This window comes from Streptopelia decaocto, assembly GCF_964273445.1.
Source record: "Streptopelia decaocto genome assembly, chromosome: 4".
NCBI classification, from domain to species: domain Eukaryota; kingdom Metazoa; phylum Chordata; class Aves; order Columbiformes; family Columbidae; genus Streptopelia; species Streptopelia decaocto.
The window spans coordinates 20,598,057-20,618,557 of record NC_138658.1 but is presented as its reverse complement, the minus strand read 5'-3'; the positions used below and the strand labels follow the sequence as shown (position 1 = coordinate 20,618,557).

At 38.1% G+C, this 20,501-nt stretch overlaps 1 protein-coding gene across 1 annotated transcript in view; it reads left to right on the top strand.

Moving 5' to 3' along the window:
• FREM3 (FRAS1 related extracellular matrix 3) overlaps positions 1–17,195 on the top strand; it is a gene marked incomplete at both ends in the record, with an annotated part of 28,482 nt that extends 11,287 nt beyond the window's left edge. The window contains 11 exon segments of the mRNA XM_082051208.1: positions 8,294–8,337; positions 8,341–8,421; positions 8,425–8,440; positions 10,977–11,065; positions 11,067–11,078; positions 11,082–11,208; positions 11,470–11,514; positions 11,517–11,594; positions 13,717–13,826; positions 13,830–13,971; positions 17,116–17,195. Coding sequence (XP_081907334.1) covers positions 8,294–8,337; positions 8,341–8,421; positions 8,425–8,440; positions 10,977–11,065; positions 11,067–11,078; positions 11,082–11,208; positions 11,470–11,514; positions 11,517–11,594; positions 13,717–13,826; positions 13,830–13,971; positions 17,116–17,195 — 824 coding nt within the window.
• Positions 17,196–20,501: the final 3,306 nt, after the last annotated feature.

The following is a 20,501-nucleotide window of genomic DNA, read 5'->3' as shown; positions in this document are numbered from 1 at the left end:
AGTCAAAAATGAAAAGTCATTGGGGGTGGAGGCTTTATTTTGATACAAATTTTTGTAAAGGTATTATGTTTCTGCTGAAAGGAACCTCTGAGCAATTGTGGAATTAAAACATTGAAGTGTTTCTGACATGGTTTTCATTCACCCCTTCATCTATTGCTGTTTCAAGATAGGAACTCTACAGTATTTTCAGGCTTCAGGTCATTACCCTGTTGTGGAACTTCAGTCAATGTCAAGTGGCTGGAGGATTCAGGAAACCTGAATCAGTCCTCATCCACTGGTCTGGCTATGGCTCTCCATGTGGCAATGATCTTTAAGACTGAGCAGGCATTTCACTAGGGAATAAAAGGGAAGGCCTCTGAAGCAGGAAAGAAACACGTCTTATGTTTCTGTGGTACCTCTTGGCACCTTTCCAGAATTTAGGCAGGCATCTATGGAGCCCGGTGGTCAATCTTTCTACTTTCATTTATGGTTTATTACTTCCTGTGTTGATTTCCCTTGGCATGTTTATTACACTGCCCTTTCAAAAACTTGTAGTCTGTAAGGCACTTATATTCTTATGATAAAAGGATCATTGTTAAAAATCATGTTCTGTATATTTTTATCATGGTATTTTAAAGATTTGGCAAATTATTTGTATAGGTAATCAGACATGACAGCTTGCAAATGGATTGATAGCTGTTTGAAACAACTGATACTGTGAGTAATCTAAATTAGATCAGATGTATTAGGTAGGATTAAGATCAGAGCCCAGATGGACCATAAGTACATGTAAGGTGATGACTGGGTAAGGAAATATCTAAAGAAGAATTTATCATGTAAGTAGTGCAGGTCTATCAGTTCCAATAGCTTGCAGAATTCTTGAATGTATTTGTTATTGTGAAGCTTTGGTAGAATAGTCTTTAGTATATGGATAAATTGAAATCTGCACAATTTAGACTGTCTAATTAAATGAATTGGCTGATGTTGCTTCTTCAACAGTGGCAAGTAGTTTCTGTAGTTAACCTAAACATGGAAATGAAGATGATTCCTTAGAATATAGTTTTTAATGTAATTAATACAAAAAAGGATGGTGGTAGAAGAACAAATTCCTACAGTACCATGACTTCTTTCAGGCCAAATACAGTCTGGAAAAGCAGACACTTTAGTATTAGATTTATCTATGAGGAACACCCATCCCTTTCTGCAGACAATGTGCTTCCTTCATAGTCTTGCATGTAATAAAAATCCAAGAACCATTGAGAACAGAGTAGTGACAAGGAGGTTTCTCAATTCCTTTTTTTGATGAAGAATTTTTCTGGCACAGAACCGGTTAGCAAAACTATTTTTTGATCAAATTAATGTGAAAAATGACTAAAGAGCTCACTCTTAGCTTCCCTGAGTGTCATATTCCTGGTTTGTTTGGTTTTTTTGAACTCCACTATTTTGATATTCCTTCATTTCTGTCTTTTTTTTTTTTTCTCCTTTCTCTTTTTTTCCCTATTTCCAGACAGAGAGACTTTTGTGAAATAATAGCTAGCAAACTCCCGTTTCCCATCTCTCTTGTATGTATCTGTGTTGGACCATAGGCCTGACTTCAGGGTAGTTTATTGTTGTTTGAGCTGCCTGATTATGTAAAGATTAATTTATTCTTAAATTAAATTAGAAGTAGGAGTTAGACTTAACACATAACAGGCAGAGTATTGAAGACTGTTCTGTGGATAACCTCTAATCAATGTAGTTGTATCTCTGTAACAACAGGAAGTTGCTCTCAGGAACAACTGGACATTCCTTGGCTGGTGGTAAGGAGTATCTCTGTAGCACACACCCTTCTACGGTAGCTCTGTCTCAGTCCCTGTCCCATCTCTGCTTCTTGAACTCTTCACTTTTAAATTTTCCATCTCCTTCTAAAAAAGGAAATGTTTCTAAGTGGAATATGTTGGGGCTAGACTGCAGTTATCTACAACTGAGGCTGTTAGGAAAACAGACAAAAATTAGACAAGCCTGTGATACAAAACTTATTTTATCATGATTATTCTCCTAATTGTACTATTAAATGCAACTCCCTTCTACGAGCAAAACTGGTTATTTAGAAGTGCAGTGATGATGGTTTGTTGCAAATACCAAGTTCTGTTTTGCCAGAACAAAAATTCTTGGGCTTCTTGTGAACTCCTGTACTTGAAAATGTTTACAGTCTCTGGAGCAGCAGTAAGTTTATTTGAGAGCTGCTTTTGCCATTTGATCTCTTCCATTGTGTTCATATATCAGAAAAACTCCAAGAATTAGGCCTAATTAATGGAAAACACCTTCCCAGCCATGCAGGATAAACCATGTTCCTCTGTGCTAATGTAGCAAATTAGAGTGTGGCTTTTGTGTTCCAGTGAGCTACACTGGTATGGATGCATAGTATGTTGTGGTGACTTCCACTGGATAAATAGTTTTAGTATAGTGTCTCATAGTGCAGCAAAGCATGTTATTGTTAGGCTCGAAGGACATATTTTTCTTGAGTTGATGGCTTCCAGAAAGAGACTATATAAAGATATATAGAGTAAATGATGAATTTTAATAGAAGGATACAATGCTTATTTAAGTGGAGGCTGACTGGGTCTGAGTAAAGATTACTAATTTATGTTAAAGACAGGGCAAAGCAAAGCAACTAAGGCAAAGAACATGGGCAGAAGCACTGGAGTCACAGACGGAGTCATGCTTTTTCCGGATTGAGAATATGGCTGCAAATTTTTATTTTTATTTTTTAAATAAAATGCATGTAGTTTTTCTTATATTGACAGTACACTGCAGTTCTCCAGTCCTGTAGCAGGAGTGGGAAAGGGTGGGCAAGAAAAGGCAAAGAAGGACTATGACTTTCAGTCTCCTGATGCACAGGCTCGCCTCATGTTTCACTGAATGCTCATCATTCTCAAATTACAAATCTCTTAGTCAACTTTCAGGTCTCTTGGAATTTGGGAGGATGAAAATATGAAATCCTCATAATTGGGTAAGATTTAAAAGCAGAAGACAAGGTAATTCAATCTGTGCCTGCCAGCCCTCCACAAGCTGCAATAATGAAAGTGCCTCCAACAAAATGTGGACAACAGTGTGGCCGTTCCTTTGAAACCCTGTCCACTGATATCAAACAGGAAAAAAAGTCTAAAGTATAAGCATCTTTATGTAGATTCATTAAGGTCTCAAAATTTTTTGATGATAACTGAAATCAGGCATGAGTTGTAAAAGGCGTATTAAATACTGATTTAAAAGCCATATAAAAAGCTTTACTATGGCATGGTACCACTGTTTTGGATTTCTGCACTCAAAACGATGAGGTATACTTTTTTGTTAGCTGATTTTTGCTCTTTTGATAGTGCTCTTTCCCAACAGCTACATTTTTTTTTTTTCTATTTTTGGCTTACATGCTTAAAAGGTGTGATACTATTCAGTAGACATTTTTGACCTGTATTCTGCACTTTGCATTTAGGTGGAGATTTTTGTATGTTTGGGGTTTTTTTTGTTTGTTTTGGTTTTTATAACTAACTCTTTGTTTTTATTTGTTCTTGAAAGTCACCTGTAAGATATTTTGAAATGCTGGCAGGACCTTAACATGGAATTCATGTTATAATCAGTGTTAAAGTATTTTGGAGACTAGAGTCTCTTTAGTTTGGAGAAGAGGAGACTGAGGGGTGACCTTATTAATGTTTATAAATATATAAAGGGTGAGTGCCATGAGGATGGAGCCAGGCTCTTCTCGGTGGCAAACAATGGTAGGACAAGGGGTAATGGGATCAAGCTGGAACACAAGAGGTTCCACTTAAATTTGAGAAAAAACTTCTTCTCAGTGAGGGTGACAGAGCACTGGAACAGGCTGCCCAGGGAAGTGGTGGAGTCTCCTTCTCTGGAGACATTCAAAACCCGCCTGGACATGTTCCTGTGCGACCTCACCTGGGCGTTCCTGCTCCAGCAGGGGGATTGGACTGGATGATCTTTTGAGGTCTCTTCCAATCCCAAACATACTGTGATACTGTGATATTTGATATTTCTTTAAGCAGACCAAGAAAGATGGCTTTTTCCTGAAAAAAAGTGGTTTTTTCTATGTTTTCTGTGTTTCCCAACAAACTCTACATTTCCTAATCCTGCTATCTGCTGCTTGCCCAAGCATTTTTGAAGATTCTTTGAGTGGTGGGAGGATGAGTGCCCTTTTGTGACTTTGCCACCCCATAATTTTATATCTTAAGTTAAAAGTTATTTTAGATTTCCTCCCTCTCATCTCCCTTTTCAATTTTTCCAACATTTGGAACTACTTCCCTTTCATACATATGTATATTTACTTTCTTGTTCTGAGCTGCTGGTTTTTGTTCTTCCTTTTGTGTTTCTCCAACTTTTCATTCCTTTGATTTCCTTTACTGTTTATTGGCCTGAACTGCTTTCTATCTTTCCAGTCCTTTCCCATAAATTTTTGCTATCCAGCAAATCAAAGTGAACTGCGAATATGTTTGCATCCACAGAACAGCTGTTGTAAAGAAACATAACTTCACTTTAAGGAGTCGATAGGAACATGGCCAACCACCCAAGCTAAGACAAAGTCTGAGGTGATGATCAGATGGACTTTTCACCAGAGCAAAAAGAAAGTGTCCTGCCGTTTGGGTTATTAATGTTCTATTCTTTACTAATTTCAAATTGCTGAATATATATTTATGCTGTCTGTGGTGCTTACAGAAAGAAAAATATATGTTTCATAGGATGCAGGGCCCATGTGCCAAGCACATGACCAACTTCTACCTCTTTGTATTAATCTAGTCTTTTTTCCCAAAATCTAACAATACTTGGCATGACATCAACACTTGCTCAGGGGTAATAAAACCAAGAAAGCAAGTAACTAGGGTAGATTTTTAGGAGAACACTGAAAAACCAGGGCTCTCCTTTATGAAACTTGTGAGTTTTTTATGACATTTGCTTTGACAAGAGGAAAACCAGTTCTGCCTTTGTTAGATTTATGAAGCTGCTGGTGTGAGACATCCCTTGAAGGCTTCCCTGTTCGGGCAGGAAAAAGCTGGTGGACTATGTAGAGAAAGAGTTAGGGACCTTATTAACTATAATATGTTGTTGGAATACCTCCGTTTATCATATCTGTAGAACTGGCAACCATCTAATTTCATACTGTCCTGTTTTTAAGATACAGTTTGTCATTTTCAGTGTTCTCTGCTTCTCTGAAAAATGCAAATATATGATACTTAACACGAGTGCTTAAATTTTCTAGTAATTGCCCCTGCATATATATTCTTCCTAAAAATTGCAAAATGGGAAGCTGCAAGATTTTACAGCTTTTGATGCATGTGTAGGTGAGCTAAAGAATTTGTGTTTCAGTTAAAAGATAGAGATATTTAAGTATATGTTTGAAACACATTTTAAAGAATAAAATTGTCCTGTTTGTTATTTTTATGGTACAAGTACTCAATCCTCAACATAAAGAACAGATTCCTTAGACTACATTTTATTATCTCTTTAAAACTACAGGAAAATGTATTACCTTAAAAATTTCACTGCTTCCTGCTCCAGCCTTTTGCCAGTTCCGAAATAAAGAATAGGTGGAGAAGTTGTGAAGCAGTAAACAAGTGTTGAACCTGGCGTTAGTATTGTGCACAGTACAAATTCCTTGGCTGTCCTGATTTTCATGGACCATGAGCAGCCCAAGGTTGGGAACCTACCAAATGAGATATAATTTGGAAACAGGAAAAAATGGTCTAGGAGTATGAATGGGTATTTTGCTCTTTGCATATGGAAGGACAGGGTTAAAGGATGTTCCAGACATTTATCTTCTAGGATGCTGTGTTCTGTGATATACTCAGTAATGGGAAATTATATGATTTTACTTTAAGCCTATAGGGTGTTTGGGGCTTGGTTTGGGGATCTTTTTGTTTAATGCCGAGTTCACAAAAAGCCAGGTACTGAGTTAGGTCGAGTGTAATATACCTATCACTGAAAAGTGATGCGTGTCTTTAGCTCTCTTGCTGTCTGATCTTTCCTAGTGATGATGAAAGCAAAAGACACTTTCTAACGATTCATGGCAGCTGCTTTGTATCATCAGCTCCAGCAATCAGTTCTCAGATCCTGTGATACACGCCGTGCTGAGTTTGCCGATGCTGCAGTACAACGTATACAACACTCTTCCCCATCCCAAGTGTTACCCAACAGTATGTTTTTTTGCATGTACTGTGTGCTAAGGATAACAGCTTAGGAGGTGTTTTACTTCAGTTTTTTCAGCAACTTTCTGTTTTGAATAAATAGTCTGGGGAATAGTTATATGGTAGATTATCCATCCCAAAATGCTTCCCACTCTGGCAATAGGAGCAGACATTTCCAGAAGAAAGTATAAGTAGAATATCTGAGGAATTACAAATGTGTCTTTGCTAAACAGCTTTATATGAGAGTATATTTACCTGCACATATGTGTGTGGTTTTTATGTGAGGAGGAGGATGCTGTATTTGTTTTGTATGGAGGACCTTGCAGTGCAAACAGACATGAGAGATGATGGAACTGTTGACTAGAAACAAGTGTGCAGGTGGTCCCATCACATCTGGGTTTCAGCTCTGTGCAGATCTATATAGCAGTTTGTCAGTAATTTCACACCTGAGAACTAGATTTTGACTGCAATTGTTGACTAATAAGAAATATGCTAGGTGACCATTAATGTATTGTGAAGTGAAACTTTGTTATCTTACGGGCCTTTGGTTTGGTTTTGTTTTTAATTTAGCCTTAAGTAAGAGTTTCCCTTTGTTTCCAGTCCTTTGTTTCTAAGCTGATAAGTCTTTGTTAATTTGGAGCACCCTGTGTTAGGTTTTATTTTTAAAAAATGAAAAAGAAAAAAGGGAAAAAACCCACTGAAATCTGCCAAGGGATGAAGTTTGTGAAAGATGTGTAGCAGAAATATAATGATCAAGCTGAGCTGGACTTTGCCCCACACTTTCTTATAGCCTGAGGCAACTCCCATAGAAATGATGTTAGTATAAGAATTTTTGGTGTTAAGGCAAATGAGATTTATGTGGTGATTTTTATTAGATGTCAACAGGGCACTAGTAGCAAATTAGATCCTTTAGTCCAAAAGTTTAAGTGCTTATTATATGCAGGGCTGAATTAGTCAGTTGGTCTCATGTTGTTATTCTTCTGTAACAAAAGTGCATAATTAGAGAGTAAAATGTGATTTTTATTTTAAAAGAAAAATGTTAACTAACATAATTTTTGTCCAGAAACAAAATGCTAACAGGATGCAATTTTCCATTTCGTTAAATTGTCTGATTCAGTAAGTAATTAAGTATCTGAAGTACAGTTTTTTGCAAATTTATGTTCATTATGTGGAAAATCATCAAAGTGGAGGACAGCGTCTTATTAGTTCTTGATGGGAGCAACTTTTTTTGTACCAGTTCTTGTCTATACCTTGTCAGTTATCTACTGGCAATGAAGACTTTCTGAAATCAGATGTTATAATCTTGCACTACAAAGCATACTGCATGCAGCATAAGGTCTAATTTTGCTAGAAAAACATAATTAATGAGCTGGAAGATTATGGCTTCAAGACTGGTTATTATTTGATTACATTTGTTGAGTGAAAATGTGATTTACCAGATCACACACAAATTTTACAAAATACTTCTAAAGAATTAATTTTCCAAAACAGGAGAAAATTACAACCTAAATGTTTTTTACTTTGTACATTTTAAACAGCATTACATTCATAATATTTTTCTGTTTTCTTTCATGAAATACAAAATAACTACTGTTTTTATAAATTATTTTCCTGAAAGCAAAAAATAGAAGCTTAGTCACAATTTCCAAATATTTTTGCACAATCGATTAATTTATGTCACGATATTATATCTTCCTTATGTGATATTGTATGTTGCCTGCATTGACTAGGAGATGCTGAATTCAGCTCATGCTTCTGTTTGATATTGATAGCATCAAACTGCCATCATTAAAAAGCGTCAGTAACACGAGGCTACAACGTGACCCACCTAAAGCCTCCCAAAGAGTTATTTCCACAGCTTAGCGCCACTCCTGACAGAAATAATCTGTGCAAAAGTAATATTTGAGAGTTCACAGGGAGCTCCATGGCTCTTGGAAGACACGTGCCAGTCAACTCTGGCCGGTCTGGGAGACTGGACCGTTGTGGGTCATCTGGTGCACTTCTGTCCCTCACATCTGCAGGTGAAAACGCTGCTGGCTTTGTCCTCAGGCTGATGCAAATTGACTTAAGCAATCACGTTAGGGAGCTCTAGTTGTGTTCTGTGAACCATATGTAGTATTCGGGATACTTTTTCTGTGACACAGCGGGGAACATATTGGAGAGCCAGCCATTTCGACTGAACTGGGCTTGAATTTCACTGGAGAAGGGGAACTACGTTGTAGATGAGAACTCCAAATTTCTGGAGGTGACCATCAGATGCAGAGGGTATCTGTGAGAAACCTCTTTTATCAGTAAGTAAATCTTGAATGTTTGAAGTTTCTTGCACCAGAAAAGGCAGCAGTTAAGAAGCTATTCCATAGTTGCTTGCTAATCTGTTTACACATAAGTGCCAAATAATTAGAATAAAAACAATGGTATAGATTTTTATTGCTTAGACATGACTCCGTGTTTGATTTTCCACTGCTGCCATCCAGAAATCTAACTGAATGTATTTATTAGTAGGTGTAAGAGCAAATAAATAAAACAAACTTTTACTGTTTACCCAGTGTCTTTTTCCTCAAATCAGTTGCCAGACAACAAAACAGAAATTGGGATATTCTGTGTATTTTGGCAGGAGGATACATTTTGTAACACATTAACTTCAGCTATTAGTAATAAGTTCTTGAAGTAGCTGCTCTTTACTTGTAGGACCAAGTTGTGGAGAAGTTAGTTACAACTCCTTGCTTTACATTATGCTGGCCTTTGAACTATCAGAAAATCCGAAAGCTACTAGAAATTCTTCCAAGGTCTTCTGCTGGCAGAGGTGGCAGGTGTAGAGTACACTGAAGTTCTGAGTGTGCTATCATGGGATAGCAGAGAACCCAATCGTGACAGCTCTGCAAAGTAAATAGGAATCATAAAAATATTTGCACCAGTGGAGCGGCTCAGGGAGCACTGAGCAGAAAAGGTCTTTTTCTGCCTGATTTAAAAACAAAGAAAAAAGGTTTAAAGCTTTAGGTTTGGGGTTTTTTTTTTTAATCATTTAAACCCATGCGTGACAGTATTCGCTTTGTGCAACACAAATACATTGAGCTGTTTTCTGAGTATTAATTAAATCAGACATTTAAAACCTAAGAAGTTGTAGAATAGAAAAACTGTGGAAATATAGGAATGGTAAGTCATTCAGGAACGATTTCATACTCCACAGCCTTCAGAAGCTCTTTGCTAGCCATCACATTCTCTCACAAACACATAGGCTGTTGACTTGATGATGAGAGATTAATTATGCTCAACTGGGGAGGTAAAGTGCCTCCTAATTGCTAGTGTTGACCCTTAATAAAAAAATGCTTGTATATTCAAACTGATACTGGATTGAAACCTAGAGGCAGTAATGAATTTCAGAACTCCATGGTGAGTTACAGTTGCTTTATATCCACAGTTGGATTCTGCCAGTAAGTGTGCATTGTTGCTTAAAGCAAAGAAACCTAGCTATAAAACTATGCAGACTTAATTAAAAAAATATTTTCTTGAGTGCCTTCCTGTGATATATTTTTGTACAATCTTGCTTTTAAAAAATGGTTTTTCTTAATCAAGCAACTGTTTGTATTGCATTAAGTAGCAAAAACTGAATGAATCCTTATGTCACTTGCAGCATCCTGCACATGAAAACATGTTCACGTTTCTAGATATGGTTTTTGCTCTCTCAAAACATCCATGTTTTATCATCATTTTATGAACTCATGCTGCAGTGAACCTCATCTGATCTGCATAGCAAAATAAACCTACTTTGAGTTATATCCTCATCTGCTGCTTTACTTTGAACTAAATGGATTCATCTCTAGCCCTAGAATCTCTGTGCAACTACCCTCTCTGGTTTTTATTAAGATGAGCATGTGCAGCCTTTTAAACCTCTACAGTGAAAAAATTCTGCTTGGGTAACAGCCCAGCAGAGAGGATGTGTTTGTGGCTAGGTATTGCAGCTTAGAGTTACACAGCGAGAAAAAAGAAAATGGGAGAGAAGAAGCAAATTTGCATAGTGTGGTGGATCCAAATAAACCCTGTGAACATTGTTCTGTCACGCTGAGCTGCAATTTCACATCAAATATCCACTCACCTGGCTAGGAGAGCATCTGCAGAAGCAAGACTTGGACGGATGGCAAAAATCTTCAGGGCTTATTTAGTGTACAGGTAAAAGTGGTAAAGAACTTCACAGATTCTAAATGTGTATAAGTACAGCACAGATGCAGACAGAGCAGTAACAGAAACTGTAAGCACAAAGTTTAAATGTAGAATGGTTAATTTATCTTTGAAAGAGATGAGTGGTAGGATTGGTTGTTTTGGTGTGTGGGGGGGTATTGTTTGTTTGTTTTTTATGTGTGACTAAATTATACCTTCAGTGAAGCCTTGAACACCTTAATTGACATAAGGAAATTTAACAGGCTGGTGTATCTTTTCTGAAGGCATAACTGGAAAACGTGTTCCATAAATTTCTATATAGATAAGAAAACTGTCCCTGTTGAACAGTTCTTCTCTTCAGTCATATGCAATAAATAACCTCATGCTTCTGTAACTTTGATGCTTGTACAGGTTTTAAGTGCCCAGCAGGTGAAGTCAATGGAATTTTTCATGCAAATACGATTCTTGATGTACACATATGTTGACAGGACCCTACCATAGCAATGTATTTTTTTTGAGAGCTATGCTACAGTATTAGAGAAAGTGTGATATAACCATCCTTATTTTTTTCTGAAGGTCAATAACTGCCAGATTAGCATTTTAAAACTGTTTTTTAAGTTTTATTAAGATATTAAAAAGCATGGAGAATATTTCCTCTGAAATCTTATCCAGGTATTGGAACCAAAGGTGGTACAGTAGTAAAGGATAAAGACTTCAAGGGGAAACCTCAGAAACAGGTCCAGTTCAATCCATGTCAGGCTTTCAGCCACCTGGTGAGTGAGGATATTTGCAGACAAGGAATATGAGGCATCTGAAACATTCCAGATTTTTCTGTCTGATCTAGTTATGGCTGCCCTTGAGATTCCAGCAATCACAACCATTGAAATTGTGGATCCTGGTGAAGGTGTGTATCACTTCTCATTCTCTGAGAATTTGTGATTAGGTGCAGTATTGTTCACTTGCAGGTCCCGTGATGAGTACCTGTATTACCTCATCTGTCTTTGTTCTGTTGTTATTCAGCCCTGTCTTAAAGCTTCACCTAGCTGAACAAGGAATTCGTATTTCTTATAAAAATCTCTCCCCTGGCTAAGTTCATATTCTGTTTGTAACATCATACAGGTGTTCAGCTTCAGTCCCCCTGTTCTCTCATTATGTTTTTCTTCAGGATCTACAGTGTATATTCCTCAGCTGGAAAACGGAGTGGGGGAAGATAAGGTGAACTGCTGATTCCTTTTAGAAGATCTGGAGATGTCAGTCAAAAACTGATGGTCATTTGCTGTACACACCAAGGTATGTTCTCTAGGTAGGTAACAGATTTTTCAGCATAATATTCATGTTTAGGCGAGTAGGAGAGCAAATGCAGTTGTTAGTCAGCAAGTATTGTCAGTAGCTTCAGTATCTGAAAGAAGTGATTTTTGCAGGCAACTTAGGTGTGTCTAGTTCTCTGCTCGAAGAGTGTTTAAAAGCCCAAAATGTAAGAATATGTGTGCACATATGTGTAAGAATATGTGTATACATACGTGTACACATACATGCATGTGTGTATATAGATGTATACCTTTTTTCGAAGAGGCACCAGTTTTTTTCCCTGCAAATGCCTGTCCTTGCAGTGGTTGTTTAGAGGGCAAAAAAATTATTCTTCCAGTATTAATCCGTGTACCTCTCCTGTTGCTGAGGATCTGACTGATCACTGTGTCTTTGTATGTATCTTGAGGGAGAACCAAGGTCCTCAGTGTGGAGTTTTTCCTGTTGTCAGAGTTTTCCTGCTATAAGCTGAAAAAGCAGGATGGAGGAGGAGAGAAAATATTAGATATTGTGAAAATATTAGATTTTATAAAATATATCAGATAAGTCTTAATCAGAACCAAAATATGCATCCAAAAATAGGTTTAATAGATGTAAGGTAATGGGCATTTATAAATGAAACCAGGCTTAAGATAAAGGTTAGAATTTATCCTAAACAGTGAAATATGAAATTTTGATTTTAAAAAAGCCTGACTCTTGTAGAGAAGTCCTGTACCAGCTAGTAGTAGCTTGAGATACCAATGTCGTGTGTGCTTCATAGGAAGGGAAAATGTGGGATCATCCTCAGTTCTCTGACTCCTTTCAATTTCTGGTTCAGAAAATGCTTTTAACATATTTTGTTTCTATTTTACCCTTATCCATAAGAGTCAGCCTGAGTGGCTGGCAGGAGTCTTCAGTGTCAGGCATTCATAGGTCCTTTGTTCCATCATCAGTGACTTATGAGGGCTTAACAGCATTTTCCCCTCTTTTGTTGCATATTGAGGCACAGAAAATCTTACCGAGCTGCGTGGCTTTTTGACCAGGTAGAGTGTCAATGGACCTGGTGTTACCAGTGCCAACCATTTACCCAAATGCACAATTGCTGTAATTGTTATCGTGATCTGTGTTTTTCATGAACTCCAGCTTGTAACTGGCCTCCAGGTGAAGTATGAACTATTAACCACCACTTTTTGATGCTGATGATCTATCCAGTTTTTACCCATCTAGCAGTCCATCCAGCTCATAACATCCCATTGGCTGCAAGGATGCTGGTAACGCAAATCCACAGCAGTCCTTGGGTTCATATTGTCTATAAACCTTACACATCAGGAGGAGGATGGAAGGATTTTCCCCCCCCCCAGCCTTCTAAGAATCACACAATGAGGTAAATGTGAAGTTCCAATTCACATTTGTCTCTTCAGGATGTGTCCTCATCCTAAAGTCCTAGTGACTTTCATAGGCATTCAGATCCACAAAAAAGGAAAGTATCTTGCCATTTTTGAGTGCAAATATTACGAAATGTGGTCAGTCTTGTGTGATGTTAAATCGGGTTTGTATCTATGTCCTTCAACAGCACAACCTATTTGGGGATTTTGCCACTTGCCTGTCCTGACTGCTCTTGGATTCTTCTTCCCTCACAAAAACACTTTTTATTGTGACTGTTCAACTGCTGATGGGGCTGTGCTCTACATAATTTGTATCAAAGCATGTTTTTGAGAGTTGTTCCTTTTCTTTTTTGTTGTTGGTAGTTTTTTTGTGGTTTGTTTTTTTTTTTTTTTCTTGCTGTTGTTTGTTTTTTTTAAATTAGTTGACTCACTTCTCCCACCTGGTTGAAGTGCAGCCCCACAAGAAAGCTGAGTCAGGATAACTGGAGATAATAGTGAACTGGGCACAGGGATGGTTTCATGAGGGTGTTGAGTGATAATAAGAGCCCTCTTTGCTACTGGTGAAGTTGTAAATATAAACAGTAATAATTTCTTGTGTTTGACTTTTTACCAAAGCACATTTATTAGTCAGTTCCAGCATAAAACTCTTTTTCTGCTTGTGTTTCATTTAAAGGTCGGGTGTTGTTCTACTGCCTTCAAATCCTGAGTGCCTCTAGTTCATGTTTTACCTTCTCCCCTCACAGGTTCTGCTACCAGCACAGTACCATCCACAGTCCTATGTTATTCTGACTACATCTCACGTCCTGGAGATCATAGCAGCACTGTTCATTTTAATAAAGATGAGACTGAGAAATGAGACTGTCATATTATCATTATTGATGACGCTCTCTATGAGGAAGATGAGACCCTCAGTATTTCTCTGAGCATGCCACTGGGTGGCCAAATTGGCACTGAATTCCCAAGCACTAAAATAATAATCTTGTCTGACACAAATGATGGTGAGTACAAAGAAGCACTTGTGTTTTGCTGGGACTTACCTCTTTGGAACTTTTACTGATTAAATAATCTCTTCCACTGTGTTTCTGTTTTTCAACCAGCTGAAAACATGGGGCTAGGTTCCACTTAGTAGAAAAACTGACAGAACAGACATGAATCACAGAATGTTGGGGATTGGAAGGGACTTCAAAGATCATCTAGTCCAATCCCCCTGCTGGAGCAGGAACACTTAGATGAGGCTACACAGTGTAAGACACAGTGTAAATATGTATAATGCACTTTGGCTTTTACTCTTTTGTTATTGCAGTAGGAGTTGAGGTTTAGTTTTTATTTTCATTACTGGTGTAGGACTAGCTAGCTATTTTATTGCTCTTAAGTAGATTTGTGAGGATTTAATTTACTGCTACTGCAGCAGTTAATCAGAGTATCGCAGTCCTTAGCTTAAGGAGATGTGTCTATAGGCTTCTTTATTTTTTTCACAGAATAGGAAGGGAAAATAATGCAGAATTAAACCATTGCAGCAGGGGAAGAGTTGTTCTCTTTACCTGACTCAAAGACCAGATTTTTATTTTCATGGAAAACAATTATTTATTATCATATCAAAACTGCTTTCTATGCAGTTTTTGATAGAAAAAAAAAATATATATATAAAGCTTAATTTCTATATAGAATATTACTTTGTGTTAATTGACAGAACTTTATCAAGCTTCTACTTTTCAATCCAACTTTGATGAGTTATCTTATATTCACTCTCTTTTTTGGTTACAAAGCTTTCTTTCTAAGAGGAGCATCCAGCAAAATACTTAACCAGCCTATATCACCAGATAAATTCAGCAAAATCCTGAACTCAGTCTGTGTCATATGGAAAGACAGCCAGGGCTTAAGCTCAATTTGTTAAAGAGTGTCCTCTGAAATGAAAAGTCTTTCAAGAATCACTTTTCTTAAAGTGACTATTTCTATTCCAACTGTAGAAACTTATCCTTGTTTAACATCTGAGGGATTCAAATTTCCACTGTCTCTACTCAGGCGTGATATGATTCGTGTGTTATGTGGAGGAAGGCATTGAGCAGAGCTTGAAATGTGGTTTGAGAGGTATATACCCAGGAGTCCTAAAATTTTGTTGTCAATGTCATGAGGAGAGATCTTCCACAAACTGCCTCAAGTGAAGATCCCTTGCTCCTCACAGTCATGTTACCTGCACATAAAAACCAGAAATAACTCGTTATTAGGTCTCGAGAGTGTTCAGAGTCACCAGTTTTGTATAGCTTAGTGCATTAAAGAGTTTAAAACTTAAACATCTCTAAAATTATTAGTCTGCATTCTCATAGCATCATAGAAACATTTAAATAAAGGAAAGTATTAGTTCAAGCATTAAAGAGAAAAAAGAAACAGCAAGTTTCCAGTCAAGACATAACGCCTGTCCTGTGATCTAGGCTCTCCCTAAGCCAGAGAGCAGGTTTTGTAGCAGACCCTCAATCCTAAACCAGTGAGTGCTGAGCTCTGTGTCATTCTTCTGTGGCTTGGGAGACATTAGTGCTAACAGCTCATGGTTTTATAAAGATGTTTAAATGCACGTTAACTCTTTGCTTGTGTGTTTAAGTGGAATCATAGTTAGAACAGGTTTCAGGACCACAGATTAAAAAAAAAAAAAAAAAGAAAATTTACTGGCTTTCCAGGCCATGATTGAAATCAATGTTGTTTACTGAAGATTACCAGTTATGCTTTTTCTTAGTTAAATGCTTGGTAGTTAATGTAATGATTTCTTTAATGACCATCTAAAAGGAAGAGTATAAATACATTAATGTATTAGAACTGCTTGCGTGTTTTTAAAATATGTTGTCTTGATAGAATTTAAAGAGTACTGAGGTTACCTTTGGGCTCTGTAAGAAGAATGGATTGTGTTTTAGGGACAAGTGGTTAATTCACTGTAATAACTGAGTCACAAGTGTCGTCTTCCTTGAGGGCTGGACCTGTATTATTAACAGCCCATTGACTGATGTTTATTATCCCTACTATTTGGGGGAGAGTAGGTGTATCTAGACTGGACACTCAGAAACTTTGAAGACATGGAAAATACTGTTCAATATTTCACTGGTCACAGTATCCAAGGAACAAATCTCTTGTGTTGTGCTTTATTTATATGGGAAACATGTTCATTTGAAAGATTAAAGAAAATAATTGTAGATATACCTTTTTTCATCTGCTTGTGTTGGAAATCAAGAAAAGTATTTGCTTACTCAATATTTTTCATTGGTAGTTCAATAAGATTGAGAAACTTTGGATCGTTGCAGCAATCATTTCAAGTTCTCTCAGCAGGAAAATTATAACAATTTAATGTGACAAATTTTAGTGACTATAATAAACTGGAAAAGATGCATGCCATAAGAGTAATAACACTAATTATTGCATTGCGTTAAGCCGTATTTCAAAACAAAAAGCTTGTTATCCAAATGAGCAGCACTGACATCTGAAGTTACAGTGTTGTGGGCCATATGGTTGTAGACACAGTGAGCACGTTCAAGGGAAAAACCAAGTGTCACTCGGAAGCAGGACACTGGTCCTGGTGGCACCGATACAACCCGAGGTGCTGCCATTGCCTTGTGCAGAATTATTCTTCCTGTGCTTTGCACAAGTTGGTTAAACAAAACTGTATGAACTAAATGATTTTTTTCTAATAATTAAAATCCTATTTTTCCATTTATTTCTCTCGTAGTCCAGCCTCTTCCCAACTGCTTTGCTGTTTTTGTTTCAGGAAGGTAGGGGCTGAAGGGGGAAGGAATTTTAGTTTTAAGTGTGAGATTGTTTTCCAAAGTAACTTGTAGTCCTGAAGTTGATTTTTAAAACAGAGTCAGTGTAATAGAATTGTATCCAGAGGGTCTGTTTCTCAAGCAGTGGGCAGCACTTCATTCAGAGGTATGGTGGCTTTGTGACAATTGGCCTGTATGTATTAGAGCAGTTAGCTTGAGGAATAATTTAGCATTTGGAGACGGAGTGCTCTGAATCTGAGACTTAACTTCCAGTGAACGTATCAGGCTTTTAAAAACCTCTCAGTGTAACATTGCATCCTTCAGCCAAGACAAAAATGATCATTGTGACACTACAACCAAGGCCTTTTTTTGATCATTTAATTTGGCTTTTCCCCACAGGTCAGTGGCCCAGTGGCAGCAGAGTCCAGTCTAAATACGCAAATGTTTCTGCTGTCTCAAAAGGAGCTGCGGATATCTGATGGATCAGTGGGCTTTGGAGAAGGAGCCGATGTAGCCTTTACTAAAGGTAAAAAGTCAGTTGTACATTCAGCGTATTATGAAAACTAAAACAGAAACACTTTTAACAAGAGCTAAATATGTATTTTACTAGTTTTATGTATGTCTATGTATTTCCACTGCAGAAAAGTAAAATACAGAAGCACTAAAATATGACATAATTTAGTGTAATTGAAACAAGCTTTGGTTCTGTCTGTGGGCTCTGAGAGGAAAAGCATTCCAGAGGTAGGTGCAGAATTTAGGTGCAGTTCTGAAAACTCTGGCTCAGTTACCACACGATCACGTAGTCCCCTCTGTCTGGTTGTTTTGCTTTGAAGTTGCCCACACTAGAACTTTTTGCCTATTTTTGAGGGGACTAAGTATTTTCAGTGCTTGAGTTACTCTAGTCAGAAAAGCAGAGATGGAATACTCGTACACTTGAGGCTCCTGGACTTGATCATGCAGCTGTTCTCAGTTGCAGACTGGGTGCACAATAACTGCATCTGGCTTCAGCCAAGCTGCTCAGACTCGTTCTTGATTTTATTTTTTTGAGTTCTGGCCCAGGGCAGGTGCTCTCACATACTGTACTCACTGACTGGAGCTGTTATTGGGTTCCAGGGAAGCTTCTCATAGTGGCAGTATTGGACCAGAAATAATTTTGATTTTAACTGGTCCCTTACTCCAGTTCTCAGTCTGAAACTCAAACGTTAAGAACTTTATTTTGCTTGGTGTAATGCTATCAGGATGGATAGTTCCTTATCTGTGAATGTGCGTTGCCCTCTAGTGAAGAGAAGGGAAAAGCCTGCTTTAAAAAGCTGCACTCTAAGAACCACATGTCAGTACGAATTGTAACAGAAAATAGGACTAAAGTCCATGCTAAATTTGTAGTAACGGTCATGGAACACACTGTCTTCACGTGCAAAGGGAAATACAATTAAAGCTAGATGATTCCTGTCCTGAGGCTTTTTAACAACAAAGGTTTGGTAATAGCCTGATTTAATAATTTTGACTGGTATAATGTAAAAGGCATTAATCTGCTTTACTAGGATCTGAGATCTATGGTGGGTTGAGTTCAGAATCTGAGTGACTCCTTCAGCTGCACCATTGAGAAGGTGTGTTCCTTTGCAAGTACAGCCCAGACAACCAGGAATACAGATGTCTGGCTGACTCACCCTCCCTCTTGTACAGATTCACCATGGAGTTACGGTAGCATGTGTTTTTAGATCCCTGATTCCCAAGTGAACCTGGAAATACTTTCTTTAGGATAAAGCTCAACCTGAGACACAAGCAAGAGCCTTTGGAAACGTGGAGTTTCATGCTACATTAGCAGCTGACTGTGCAGATGCTTTTCCTCTAGTAAAACAGCCTGGTTCTGATGGTGTCAGCTTGTCATCTGCTCCACTCTTCCCAGGTAAGTTGTCTGATAAGTATAGTGCAGAAACATTCTTCCATGGTAGCAGGTGATGGAGGTGGAGAGCAGAGCATGCAGGTAATCATGGGCACTGTGTTAGTCAGCAACAGATTTCTGACTTCAGCAACACGTTTACACATTTACATGCCCTCTCGCCAGCAGCGCAGAACCATGACAGCATTGCTTTGTAACGCCGAGCTGCCTTTCTGCGGCCTTGCTGGTATTGCAGACGTGCACCTGTGACTGGGAGACAAAGCCGCTGGTTTAGCTTACCATGGGGGCCTTTTTACACAGGACAAAACTAAGAAATTAGACTCGATTTTCTTGCAACTAGAAAGAAAACAAAAAAAAAAGAAGAAAAAAAGGGTAACTGGTTTGTATACAGTATAAAATTAAGAAGATGTGTGCATGCTGCTTTAAGTCAGATGATTAACTCAAATTCCTTGAAGTCTGTCTTTGCTCTCCTGAAGTGGGGTGAACTAAGACTAGTGTTTTGTTAGATAAATGCAGTAGCCTTTCTATGTTAACACTAGAAAGAAATGGGCTTTACTAGGACGTTGTTTATCTGACCTACTTCAGCAGTCTGTGTCAAGAAAAGCTTAATCATGCCATTTACTTTAATTAGACATATTTGGCAGCAAGCTTGGGACATCAGTCTGATTCCTTGGTGTTTCCAGTTTATAGTGAACTGTGCATGGCAGGATTGTTCTGGTTTGTTGAGTTTTTATTTGTTGTGTTGGTTTGTTTGAAGGTGGCAGCTGGCTGAGAATGGTACATTCACACTATTTATACGGTCCCATTGCAGGAAGATGCACACAGGCACAATGGCAAAAGAAGTCTCGGCTACCACCATGTGATGTCCTCTGCTGGGGAAGAGTTACCAGCACAGCCTTTAAATGCAGCTGAAGAGCTAGTCTGTCTTTAATTGTTGAATGTAAATGTACCTTCATATCCACCATGGTAGGTTGGGGCTTAAAAGGATGCTGGGTTTAATGACTTGACTTGTATAGTATCTAGCTCTCATATAACCATTTTTTGCGTTTTGGTTTGGTTTTAATATTTCTGTGGAAGATGGTGGTAGTATTAGAATGGAAGCTAAGCGGTAGATGATAGTGTTCTTTTCAATTAGTGATACCAGCAGTTTTGTTTCAGATTTTAATGAGGACCTTAGATGTACAAACAGCAGTGGGAGACTCACACAGGTAAGGCTGTAATTGCACTTGGCTGTAAGGAGACCATTACATGTGATCACTGTGAATTGGAGTTATATTGTTAAGCCACACTAGAAAAATATGTTAATGCTTATGTGCCAGCAGGAAGTGCTTTCAAACACGGCTAAACAGATCCAAGTACTTCAAACAACAGTACTTACAACAGCTTTCCCATAATGTGCAATAATTGCCTATCTTACTTTGCTTGGTACAGATGTGATTGCATCAAAATGCAGGCAAACACTGCTACCAGGGAGCTTATTTTGCCAGATGGCACCAGAGGAACACACTTGTATCATCTAGAGCAAATACTTTTTACTTCTATGTGAAATAAAATGGGTTTTCTGTAATTAGTAGGATGCCATTTGAGAGATTAAAGTTTAGTTCATTTCTCTTGCTGCATCCTAACACTTGGACATTGCCAGCACCAATGAAGTGCTGCTCAGCTGTTTAATACCTCTTTCCCTTCTGCTTCCTGTCAAGGTTTTTATTTGGGCTAGTTGTAAACAAAATCACAGAATCACAGAATTGACTGGGTTGGAAAAGACCTCAGAGATCATCGAGTCCAACCCTTGGTCCAACTCTAGTCCGTTTATTAGATCATGGCACTAAGTGCCATGTCCAATCTGAGTTTAAAATCCTCCAGGGACGGCGAGTCCACCACCTCC